The following is a 12,105-nucleotide window of genomic DNA, read 5'->3' as shown; positions in this document are numbered from 1 at the left end:
GTTATGAAGGTGAAGGGGAGGTTTATTAGATTTTTATTAGATTTAGATATGCATGTCTGAGTTGTTCCTATTCAGACTGGGGTTATAGAGTTTTTTTACCTGCTGATTTAGGAATGTGTCTGCATGCTGGCTTTTTTTCTGGTCTGTCCTTCTCGTTGATGGAAAACCACATTGCGACTCAATCGGCCAAATGCCCTTGGGATATTAATTGAAAAAAATGTTTCTTAGATAAACTCTGTAAAAATCATGTTTGGGCCATTTCATTTTTTCCAATCAATAATAATTCAATAACATTAAGGTGACTGAGTTGCCTTCAACTAAATGACTCACAAGCATCTGTCTTGGAACAGTGAAATCATTGTTCATGAAATGTCACCTTTTTTTCCTTTCTGTAAATCTCTCCTTGCTCTCCTCGTGCTGTTATGTGATGAACACAGGTTATGGTGTTTAGAAAGCTGCGCACACTCTACCCTTGATTAGTGCTACTTTCTATGTCAGCGTTTGGCCAATGTACTCTTCAGTACATCTGCCCATTATCATCGCTGTGCCAGGCAGTAAGAGGCAGAGCCAGGGTTCTCCTGCAGCTCCTGTGGGAGTGAAACAAGTGCATGTTACCTGGGTTTAACTGCAGAGGGGTGACAGCTACGTGATATGTCTCTACAAATTACTTACATGGCTCAATTATTGCAGTCTTTCCGAAAAACTGGTGTAAAAGTGTGTACAATCCACGACATGGCCGGCGTCAAGAAAGTGAATTAAGGCCACATTCATTTTAAGAACATGAGGACTGACATAGAAATAAGCCCGGTACACATTCAGGTAAGTGTGCTCATTTTTCATGCTCAGTTATGAGAATGTGTCAATGTAAGGTCCCGGTCAGACAGAGCAACGCGAGGGGCACCGCACTGCCTTTTCTGTTGAAGCCTACAGTTAAAAATAGAGCAGCTCACTTTTTACTGTTGTTAGGGCAACCACTAATCATTAGCTGTCATTAACCTAACTGTTATTTTGTAAACTGACGGAAGGCCCCGCCTCTTCATTCGTCTGATTGGACAATTTTTCAACTTCCTCAACAACAGGAGGCGCACTGAGTGGAAGCAGCGCACAAGCAGTGCGCAACAGGCGTCCCTCTCATTGAAAACAACCACAAAAAGTTCTGAACTGGGTTACTTGAATATGTGGTGCCAAAATCGGAATCCAGGACCTGCGTCCTGCATGCGACTTGTATTTGAACACTCAAATCAGAATTGGTCCGCGTTGCCTTGGTAATACGCACATTTCCGGGAGTGATTCTAAAGAAGACTTCCTTTTTCCGCTTGACCATGGAGGACAACGACACGCAGCAGTGGAGAGACGTTGTCCTCCATGGTCGAAAATAGCAGATTTAATTGCTATTTGGGGATGCCTCTATCAGGATGAGATGTCGCTTACTTGCACAAAAGTTTATGCAAATCCAAACAAGCCACAGAAAACGAATGTCAGCCGATTTGACGTCTTTTGTTATTGTTGTTTGTGCACGCGTGTCTTTTTTTAAATCATTTCCTGTTCACATTGATATCTTACCTGGGTCGCATTCTAAAATAGATATGAACAGTAACCACAAAAAATCAGATATGAGCCCCAAATCAGACGTGAGCATGAAGGCCTGCAGTATGAATGCAGCCTTGGATATTCTGCCCTGCATAGCAATCAGTTTTTTTAAACTACTAAAATATAAATATTCACATGCAGAGGGATTAAGTTAATAGATCTTTAACACATTTAGTGAATTTGCTATTATTTTTAGACAATGGAGTTTTCTCTTATTCTATAAAAACCACTCAATACAACTGAAGTGCTGAGAGGGTTTAGCTTATCTTCCCATATTGCCCCTCATTGTTCCCATTAACGCCTCTTACCCGCTGTTAAAATCACTGTAAAGTACCACCTCTCCTGGCTTATTGCTTCGTTATGCACTCAGTTATGATGTCATTTATATTGATTTTGCTCAAACTGGGGGGATAAAAGCAAACGAAAATCTCTTAGCCTCTTCCAGAGTGGGAGTACAATGGGAACCCGGATCTGGTCGGCTACCGGGTGCAATACTGCAAAGCGGGGTCGAAAGGAGGAGTTCTCTCACATGTCATCATGGACCGGCTGGAGAGGGAGTTCACTATCGAGGACTTGGAGGAGTGGACCGAGTATGAGGTCAGAGTTCAGGCCATTAATGGTATCGGCTCAGGGCCCTGGAGCCAACCAGTGCACGGCAGGACCAGGGAGTCAGGTGAGGAAGGACATAAGTACATACACATGCTGTAATTTATGATGTTTGAAGTGTGCTTAGCTCCGTCCTTCACCTCTCGCTGTAGTGCCCTCCAGCGGTCCCACCAACGTGTCGGCTTTCGCCACCACCTCCAGCAGCATCCTGGTGCGGTGGGGGGAAGTCCTGGAGACGGACCGCAATGGGCTCATCCTGGGGTACAAGGTCAGGGTCAACAAGATCAAGCAGATACAATTTTTCAGAATAATAATATGTTCTAAGATCATCAATATATAAATAACTCTTTGTATGGTTTACTTTATTTCAGGTGGTGTATAAGGAGAAGGACTCAGACACGGCTCCCAACTTCTGGACAGTGGAGGGAAACACCAGCCACAGTGTCCAGCTCAATGGTCTGGGCAAGTACGTCCTGTATGAGATCCAGGTCCTCTCCTTCACTCGGATAGGAGACGGAAGGAGCAGCGCGCCGTCCATTTTAGAGAGGACCCTGGACGACGGTAAACAAATCTGTCTTACCAACCTGTTTTAATCCTGTTGTTATCTTTGAAACTGCTTTATTCTCAACGAAATTTAAAAAGTAATTTCCCTGTGCTGAGATAATTTCACTTGTCGCGAATCAATTTGTATCGAGGATCTTCTTGTTAAAAGAGTATTTGCAGCAAATGATTGCAATGTTCTGCCTTATTACTTCTCATTTGAGAAAAACATCTTGTATAGAGTTGTTTTCCTGTTCAATAATAATTGAAAAGTGCCCCTGCGTTTTAAGATAGATATATTTTCTTATCTTTTTTTTTTTACTGCATCGGTTCTCTTGCTTGAATTTGATGCTTGAATGGATGAATCATTTGGGTCCCTTTATGTGTGATAGTACCCGGCCCTCCTGTCGGCATCCTCTTCCCAGAAGTCAGGACCACCTCAGTCAGGCTCATCTGGCAGCCTCCTGCACAGCCCAACGGCATCATCCTGGGTGAATACACACTTTCATCTCTGACCTTAAGCCCAGTTCAGATCAATGATTCACAACGCAACAAAACAGTTTTAGAATGTTGCAGAGAAAATTGCAGCGGTGTGAACTGGTACAGAGCGTTTTGCGTGGAGTTGCAAAAGTTTTGACTTGTCAAATCTCCAAATGCAGTTTTAGAACGGAATGATGTAGCTATTTCACTTCAGCCAATCAGGAAACAGCATACATTGGCGTAGGCACCCTGTCTCTGGCGCTGCAGTAACCAAACCGTCTGCCTCCAACGTTTATTAATCAATGTCACAGCTAACAATGCGTGCATGTCACTGTCACTGTCATCAATTTGGTTTTATAACGACAACAGAAATCCAGCTAGATAATTTATGTTACCTAATACTAACGTTAGAAAATTAATGCAGAGTAAGTGGGGTATGTCAGTGCGTCGTTGCTATGGAGACGGTCAGCTGTGTCTGTGTGCGTTGCGTTGCTTTGATGTGAATGGCCCAGATGTCAAGGGATTCTTTTGGCAGTTGCATCCAGTCTTGTTGCGAATCACTGATCTGAACTGGCCGTTCCATATTATCATGAAACAAATTATTGTGCTTATGTGAAGGTCCGAAAAAAGAAATGTCCTTTAAACTCCTCCTTTATAAAATGCAGCAGAATTGTTCTTTGCTCGTGCCTTTTTTTTAATTTCTATTGACATTTGCCTTTTTAGCCTATCAGATCACATTCAGGAAAAACTCTTCAAACAGCAACGCCGCCACCGTCGACGTGCTGAGCCCCAGCGCGCGACAGTACACAGCGACTGGACTGAAACCAGAAATGGTTTATGTATTCCGCCTCACTGCTCAAACACGAAAGGGCTGGGGGGAGGCTGCTGAGGCTTTGGTGGTCACAACAGAAAAGAGAGGTAAATATTTTTTTTTAAATGCAGCTAAAATGCTTATTTAAATATTTACAAATAGTGACTGAGTCTGCATTGATGTGTGTGTCCCTCAGCCCGACCCCAACCCACCAGCCTCCCCGTCGTGCCTCAAGAGGAAGTCCAGGCTCGGAGGGTGCTTTTGTCATGGGAACCAGGCAGCGACGGCCTCTCCCCGGTTCGTTACTACACAGTCCAGTACAGAGAGCTGCCTGACAGCAACTGGACCGTCCACTCTGCATCAGTCAGCCACGAAACACACTCCTACATAGTTGACAGGTAAATGCGAAGGTCCACTTTCATTCCCTTTAAGTATCAAAAGCTTTTATGACTATTCACACAGTCGGAACGGGCTTTAATGTAACAATTAACCTTTTTATCCTCTCTTTAAAGGTTAAAGCCTTTCACTTCTTACCAGTTCCGCGTAAAAGCCACCAATGACATTGGAGACAGTGAATACAGCCAGGAGAGTGAGGCCATCACTACACTACAGGATGGTAAGAGCTGGTTATTGATGTAAGCCAGAGAGTCGTACAAAATCCCTTTTTTTGTTGTGTGAGCATGCTTTTACGTCCATGTTTTGACTTTGGATTTCTCCAACAAATACTTTACATCAACAGTGCGTGTGTTTACTCTCCCCGACAGGCTGTTTGAATTATATATCACTCTTTTCAGCTGTCGTGGTTTGCTAATTTTTCCTTCTTTTCTCCAGCCCCGGACAAAGCCCCCACCATTCTGTCTGTTACGCCTCACACCACCACATCTGTGCTGGTCCGCTGGCAGGTACGCCACAGAGTTTTATGCAAGATTGACTGCGAACGTGGTATTAATTTGCCAGAACTAATGTTGATGTTTGTTGAATGTCTGGCACCTCTCACAGCCTCCCTCTGAGGATCACATAAATGGAGTCCTGTTGGGGTTCAGGGTCCGGTACCGGGAGTTGCACTACGATCGGTTACGCAGCTTCACTGTCCGCACTGTTAACAGTCCCGCTAACAACTGGGCTGATCTCACAGGTGAGACTTTTTACATCCAAGTATTTCTTTTAAATGTATTGCAAAATATTTCCACTCATTCCAAATTCTACCCTTGTTTTCCCATCCTCTACCCGAACTCCAGCTCCTTACAGCGTCAGGAACTTGAGTGAATCCTCCCTCACCCAATATGAACTGGATAGTAAGTCTTAAATCTCCCTCTATGCGTCTCCTCCATCTCCATCTGTATGCACATAATCTGTTGCATTGTACAAAATATGCGGTTTGTATGATAGTTTAGTGCGAGTTCACGTCGCGCCGTCCTCCCACTCGGCTGTATCCACTGAGGGGCCGCCACTAACTCCTATGATGTGTGTGTGACTTTAATCTCTCCAAGCTGCCCTGTCATTATTTCCCTGTTTTTTTCCATCTTTTTAATCACTGACAAATCTTCCGCGTGTCCCCACAACAACCCCATCTTTTCATCAGTTTGCCTTATAAATCCGCCCGTTCCTCTTTTTGTTCCGTTTGTGATGTCGTCTTGCCGCAGGCATCACTATGACTGTGTGGTCTCTCTGGAGTAACTTCCATGGCTCTTTTATCTTAACTGTTCTATTATAATGCTGCTGTGGGTTCTCTCCTTGCAGATTTGAGTAAACACAAACGCTACGAGATCCGTCTCAGTGTGTATAACGCTGTAGGAGAGGGTCCCAGCAGTGCTCCACAGGAAGTGTTTGTTGGAGAGGCGGGTATGTTTCTTCTCTCACTGTAATTATCTGCATTTCCTACATTTTAAGTCATTAAAAGAAAAAGATTAAAAATTAGGAATTATCATTTACACTGTGCCCTTTTCTAGTCCCAACATCCCCGCCCCAAAATGTGGTGATCCAGTCCTCAACGGCCACGCAGCTGGACGTCATGTGGGATCCTCCGCCTCTGGACGCTCAGAATGGAGACATACAGGGATACAAGGTATCAATAATGCGTCATTTATCTGTGTTGCTGCAAATCAGCTCAACTTACATCATGCCTTTCTTATTTTCTTTGAAATAAATTGTGTGAATTCTTCCCCCTGAACTCTTTCTATTCTGTTTCTAGATCTATTTCTGGGAGTTTCAGCTGCAGAATGAGACGGAGCGCCTGCGTACCCTGTTCCTGCCGGAGCTCGGAGTGAAGCTGAAAAACCTGACGGGCTACACCACCTACATGATCAGCGTGGCGGCCTTTAATGCTGCAGGGGATGGACCTCGCTCCCTGCCCACCAGAGGGCGCACTCAGCAAGCAGGTAAGTTACACTTAATCCAGATGTTATGTTCAAAAGACCTGCAGCGTTTATCTAGCAGCTTTCAAACACAGTGGAGCTTTTCACAGTCTACGGTTCTTTTGTATCCTCTCTGTCTGACCTCTAACTGTCTCCCTCCAGTGTCTGTGCAGCAATAGTCCTCATAATTAAACCAGATTGTTTATTGTTCTCAAGTGCTTGTGTAAAGTACTGTCTCAAGGTTAGTCCTCTTTTCAGTCACAGATGGTACCTACAAAAGAATAAATAATGAGTGCTTTCATCTTTAGTCTTGATACACAAACAGCAAAACTTGAGGTGAAGTGCTGCAGCTTTAAGACAAATAATCTAAGACCTGCTCCTCCCGTTAACTGTGAAATAGAATATTTTCACTAAAGAGTTTAGTTTGGTCCTGGGAGATATGGCATAAGAGATCAGAGACTTCTTGGCACCTCCTGCAGGAGAAGTCACGGGGGTGGAAGCCTAATGACAGCCGCAGAGAAATGAATACAGAGTGCGGGGGACACATGTAGATTAGTTTTTTGGCCGCTGCTGCACAAAGACGTCTGTGTTTACCAGCCAGCAAGAGTCCCTCCTCTGCGGTTTCAGCACAAAAATGGTTTACAGTATAAATTTCTCTTGTCTTATCCGCCCCCTTGAAGGCTGTGACATTGGCGAGGGGTACAAAGTGCTGAGAACTTAAAAAAGACAGGCAGGAATTTTGGCTCTCTGCACCACGGGGCACCGGGAAGTGAGCCAACACAAGCTTTTGTGAGTTTTATGCAGAATTGGGGCGAAATCCTGACACTTAGCTGGATCTGGGTTGGGTCAGCAGGCAGAATTCTCACAGTTTTTTTTTTGTTCAAGGTCACAGAATGATTTTGCACACTTTTTATGCAGACTTCAGTGACTCAGTCTGTGCACCATGGAGCCTGCTTTATATGCACAAAACAGCGTATTGGATTGTTCATGCTGATATTATGAACAATGAAGCTGCTTTCATTTTTAATCTGCAAGCGTTTCAGTTTCATGCCATCCAGCATTAAGTTTTTTTTATTTATTGAATGTATCAAATTGCTTGCTGCAGTATCGGCTTCGGATTCCCCTGTGTTGTACTCGCCCGTTGCTATTTTTCATTGGCGGTGTAATTTACCCAAATGTCCTGAGAGTTTGGAGCAAATGGGGAAAGTAGCTGCAAAAGAAGGCACACGATTAGCTGATAATGACTTAAATTTCCTCTGTGACTTATGAAAACACTGAAGGGGAAAGAGAGGAAAACATTCATATCGCTGAAGTTCAACTTGCTTTCTGAAAAGAATTTTAAATCAGAATATTAATGTTTTTATCTTTTCTGATTTGTGTGTGTCCCAGTTTTCACCTTAATTACAGAATCTTAACAAATTCACTCATAAATATCTTCATGAATATGTTCTGCCATGTGGATCATCGCTCTGCAGTGTTGCAGCTGAGTAGGCAGTGTACGCCTCAATGTGTGTCTCATTTCTAGCTGTCTTCACCTCTTGTCTCCTTTTCTTCACCGTCAGCACCGAGTGCCCCCAGCTTCATCCACTTCAGCGAGCTGACCACCACTTCGGTCAACGTGTCCTGGGGAGAGCCCAAGCAAGCCAACGGTATCATTGAGGGCTACCGCCTGGTTTATGAACCCTGCACTCCAGTAGATGGTGAGAAACTCTGCCTTGAGCCTAATAACTCTGCCATGTCTTGACATTCCTCAGCTGGCTTCCTCTGACACTGATTTACAACCTCTTGCAGAGTTACCATATTTCGTTTTTTAACTCACGCTGCTTAAGCTCAAGCTCTAATCTGTAACAGATGAGTATAGGCCCTGCAGTTACATATATGGCATGGCTGATAAAAAATATGTTGGAATGCTCTGGTGAGACTTTGCACAGCTTCCTCTCTCTCACTCAGAAAAACATGGCTAATAGCTGGCTAAGTGTGGTTCCCTGGACCAGATTGTCAAGTAATTGGGAGCAGAGGTGGAATGCTGATCTGAGGCTGCCGTGGTCCCTGGGCTATCCGTTAATGGACCCAGAGCAAAGCCGAGCAGAGCAGTAAAGACAGGCTGTATCAGTCGGTCTATTATAAAGAGGTCCTGGTGTCTCTTCCTATCTGGGTATCTATAAAGCTGCTGGAATAATAGAACTTTTGCGTAACATATGCAAAGATGTGCGTGTCTCTGATAGTCTGACTGTGTCGTCTTCTAACTCCTTGTTAAAGTGCATTTGTCTGTACGACTGTGTCTGTCCTCTGCACAAAGCTTGGCTTCTTGTCGCTTGCAGAAAGCAGCATCTAGAGTCTTAGTGTTTTCTGTACAGACTCCTCTCCTCGCACTCCAGGTGTCAGTAAGATTGTGACAGTAGATGTGAAGGGAAGCGCTCCATTGTGGATGAAGATCAAAGATCTGGCTGATGGCGTCACTTATAATTTCCGCATCCGGTCAAAGACGCTCACTTACGGCCCCGAGGTGGAGGCTAACATCACTACTGGGCCTGGAGAAGGTTGGACTCTTTTTTCTGATAATATTATTCTTGACTCATACTCATACATTTTTTCTTACTATGCACCATTTTTTTTACTCTTCCCAAGGAGCCCCAGGCCCTCCGGGAGAACCCTTCATTTCCCGGTATGGCACTGCCCTCACGCTGCATTGGACCAGCGGCGATCAAGGCCGTGCTCCCATCACACGATATGTCATCGAGGCCAGACCCTCCGGTGAGCTGCATACCTTAAAGACCAGCTCCAGTCATGTTTACAGACATATATAAAAGGCTCTGCTTGAAATAATAAATTGTGTCTGATATGTTTTTTTCTGCAAAATATGTTTAATTACCTTGTAAAAATCCTCCCAAGGCATCTCCTCCTTCTCCCTCATTTAAAATTCCAGAATCTGAATAGTCCCCGCCCACTTTGTACTATTTTTAAATTACAGCCAAAAACAAAACACGTTTCTGCCATCGTTTAGCGGCAACTTGTTGAAACTTAGCTAGCTTGAAATTTAGTAATTAAGTAGTAACGTTAACGTAGTGAGTTTGCAAAAATCGCAATGGCGGTTACAGCTGGCTCACGCATCCCTGAAGTGGTTGCCATAGGTTGCACATAATGATATGCATAGCGTCACCCTGTCAATTAACGGGATTGGCTCCTTAGGTTTGTGACGTCTCAAACCTGCCAATCTGAAAACGTGTTGTTCAGCCTGTCCTTGGTACACTGCGGTTTAAAAGCAGACAGGCCCAGCCATGGAGATGACTGCTTATGTTGTCCCTGATATGTCTTGTAGCACATGAAAAACACCACATGGAGATGTTTACAAGGTTAAACACTTGATTTGCACTGGAGGGGGTCTTTCACAGTTAAAGGGTTCCAATGCCTTTTCTCGTGTTCCTTGCCCTCCATGTTCTTGTCTTAACTCTCAGATGTTCGTCCCTTTGGACAAAAACGTCTGCTAAATGAAACATTGTAACCATGCATGACGACTACAGCTTTGTTTTTAATGCATTCCTATTTTGCCTTTAGATGAAGGATTGTGGGACATCCTGATCAAAGACATTCCTAAAGAAGTGACATCCTACACACTTAACCTGGAGATGCTACGAGAAGGGGTCACCTATGACTTCAGAGTAATTGCGGTCAACGACTATGGCTATGGGTCACCCAGCGCCCCCTCCCCTTCCATATCAGGTACTTTAAACTGAAAAATGATGCCACAGTGTGTTAAAGGGGCCATATCTTTGGAATGGATATTCTGATATTTTCACATTTTTGGGTGTTTATTGTTCACAGTGAAAAAGTGAAAACTGCATAATTCCATGTTTTTCCAGAATGACATGTTTAAAAAGGTTGCCTCTGAAATGGGCAGTTGCAGGTTTCAACGTTGAACCTTGCTTTCGCTGAAATCAACCAATCGTCTTTCACCGCCGTTCACCTCAGGCTGCCTTCTCACACTAGCTTGTAGTCAAGTCATCAAGATTTCAGATTATCGTTCCGATACCTCCTGGTGATTCTGGCTCGTACATATAAACCTGAATAACCGATCCTAGAGCAGTGTGGCCGCTCCCCCACGTCAGATTGCACACGTGGGGGAGGGGCTACACAGTCACTCCAAATACTGTCAGCCAATCGTGTCTAAGGTCTGACCTTTGGATTCCAAAAGGGCTTGTTCGTTTCAGGAGGAGGAGAGGCTCCAAAAAATAATTAAATTAAAATATGTGTACAGTTTTTAAAGCAAAACAAACTTAAGAACGTGATTCAAAAACACATTAAATTGATTGGATAGCTAAAATATATTTTAGTCAGGACCATTTTGTCAAACTAATCTTTATTTACTTTGTATAAGTTATATTTGGCAGTATGGTTCACGCGCCCGTGTGGAATGCCCGAGGCAGGAAGAGCACACCTTCCTGCCCTTTATGAGCCATCATGAACGGCTATAGCAGGGAGTGCAGCGGCAAAAACCCCCCAAACAGAACAGCATGAATGACAATGATTAATTTCAGACGCAGCATGATAGGGGGAGCTGGGGTGGAGGTGGGTTGCAACTCGCTCTGAATGTAATTTTCTAATAGAAATCATAGGGGAAGTCAGCTGAGCCATCAGCTGATTGAGGATTGGCTTGACTCGCTGTTGACAGCTAATATAGAGCTTGACATCGTGGCCTGCCTGAACTAACGCTATGCTTGATATTTTCTGTTTCATAATATCTGTTATATGTCTTGTTTTCAGCCCAGAAAGTGTCTCCGTTCTATGAGGAGTGGTGGTTCCTGGTGGTCATCGCTCTGGTGGGCCTCATCTTCATCCTCCTCCTTGTTTTCATCCTCATCATCCGAGGCCAGAGCAAAAAATACACCAAAAAAGCAGATTCAGGTAGGAGACAGGACCGTCTGCTTAACCTCGCTGCTTACGTCTCGGCTTCTTTTTCTGTTTCTGCAACTTAAGCTCTCGACTGGAGTCTATCTTCCTCGTGGACAGCTCTGCTGAGAAATGCATTTTAAGGATTTCACATCCAAGGTCTGTTTGAGAAAAGTGGGCGCTTGAAGGCTCACACAATTAAACAAATTACCTGGACTTCCTGCGCATTGTTTGTCTGACAGGGGAAAGATGAGAGTAAAGGTTACCGGTGAAACGGCTGCAGTAGGCAGGTGAATAAACATTATTGTTCATGTTTAACTGCAGTGAGAATCAATACTGGGATAAATGGCTTGGCACTGGTATAATGCTCAGGTCATTAGTCAGACAGAGAGTAATTATGTTACTACAGCACTGTATCAAGAAGCCGATTTTCATGATTGTGAATTATCCCAGGTGACATTGCTGCTCCTGGAAGCTCTTTATCACACTTTATATCTTCTGCATCAATAATAGTGGACTTATTGTTAATGCTTCACGTTATGGTTGGCAGGAAGTCACGCAGAGGGCATCTGAGGCTAATCTTTTTGGGCACGGTCTACTCACGCAGCAGCATGGGGAAGTTGGTAGTGGAGATGGACGGGGGGAAACCTTCCTAAATTCTCGTACCAGTGTCTCTTCAGCTTAGTCAGCATGTAGCATGGTGCCAGGGTTAGCAGGGTCCGTAAGCAGGGCTCAGTGAACCAGTTAAGACAAGGACTGGGTCTGTGGCGGGACACAAAGAGGGCACTTCTTTTCCTCTTTCAACCCCTCCCCAATTTTCTCAGCCATGAAGCTGAT

At 44.2% G+C, this 12,105-nt stretch overlaps 1 protein-coding gene across 1 annotated transcript in view; it reads left to right on the top strand.

The window, feature by feature from the left end:
• The window catches only part of sdk2a (sidekick cell adhesion molecule 2a), a 92,139-nt gene that overhangs the window by 73,332 nt on the left and 6,702 nt on the right, over window positions 1-12,105 (top strand). The window contains 18 exon segments of the mRNA XM_069674134.1: window positions 2,026-2,263; window positions 2,349-2,464; window positions 2,568-2,757; window positions 3,129-3,227; window positions 3,940-4,134; window positions 4,224-4,425; window positions 4,540-4,643; window positions 4,859-4,929; window positions 5,027-5,162; window positions 5,266-5,322; window positions 5,768-5,869; window positions 5,977-6,092; window positions 6,219-6,405; window positions 7,944-8,081; window positions 8,739-8,921; window positions 9,010-9,135; window positions 9,937-10,101; window positions 11,143-11,283. Of these exon segments, the coding sequence (XP_069530235.1) occupies window positions 2,026-2,263; window positions 2,349-2,464; window positions 2,568-2,757; window positions 3,129-3,227; window positions 3,940-4,134; window positions 4,224-4,425; window positions 4,540-4,643; window positions 4,859-4,929; window positions 5,027-5,162; window positions 5,266-5,322; window positions 5,768-5,869; window positions 5,977-6,092; window positions 6,219-6,405; window positions 7,944-8,081; window positions 8,739-8,921; window positions 9,010-9,135; window positions 9,937-10,101; window positions 11,143-11,283 (2,566 nt within the window).

The sequence above is a fragment of the Semicossyphus pulcher genome, unplaced genomic scaffold (assembly GCF_022749685.1).
Source record: "Semicossyphus pulcher isolate SPU_LCO1_2020_fin unplaced genomic scaffold, fSemPul1.0.p SCAF_23, whole genome shotgun sequence".
In the NCBI taxonomy this organism is placed as follows: Eukaryota; Metazoa; Chordata; class Actinopteri; order Labriformes; family Labridae; genus Semicossyphus; species Semicossyphus pulcher.
This window is presented reverse-complemented; position numbering and strand designations above follow the sequence as displayed.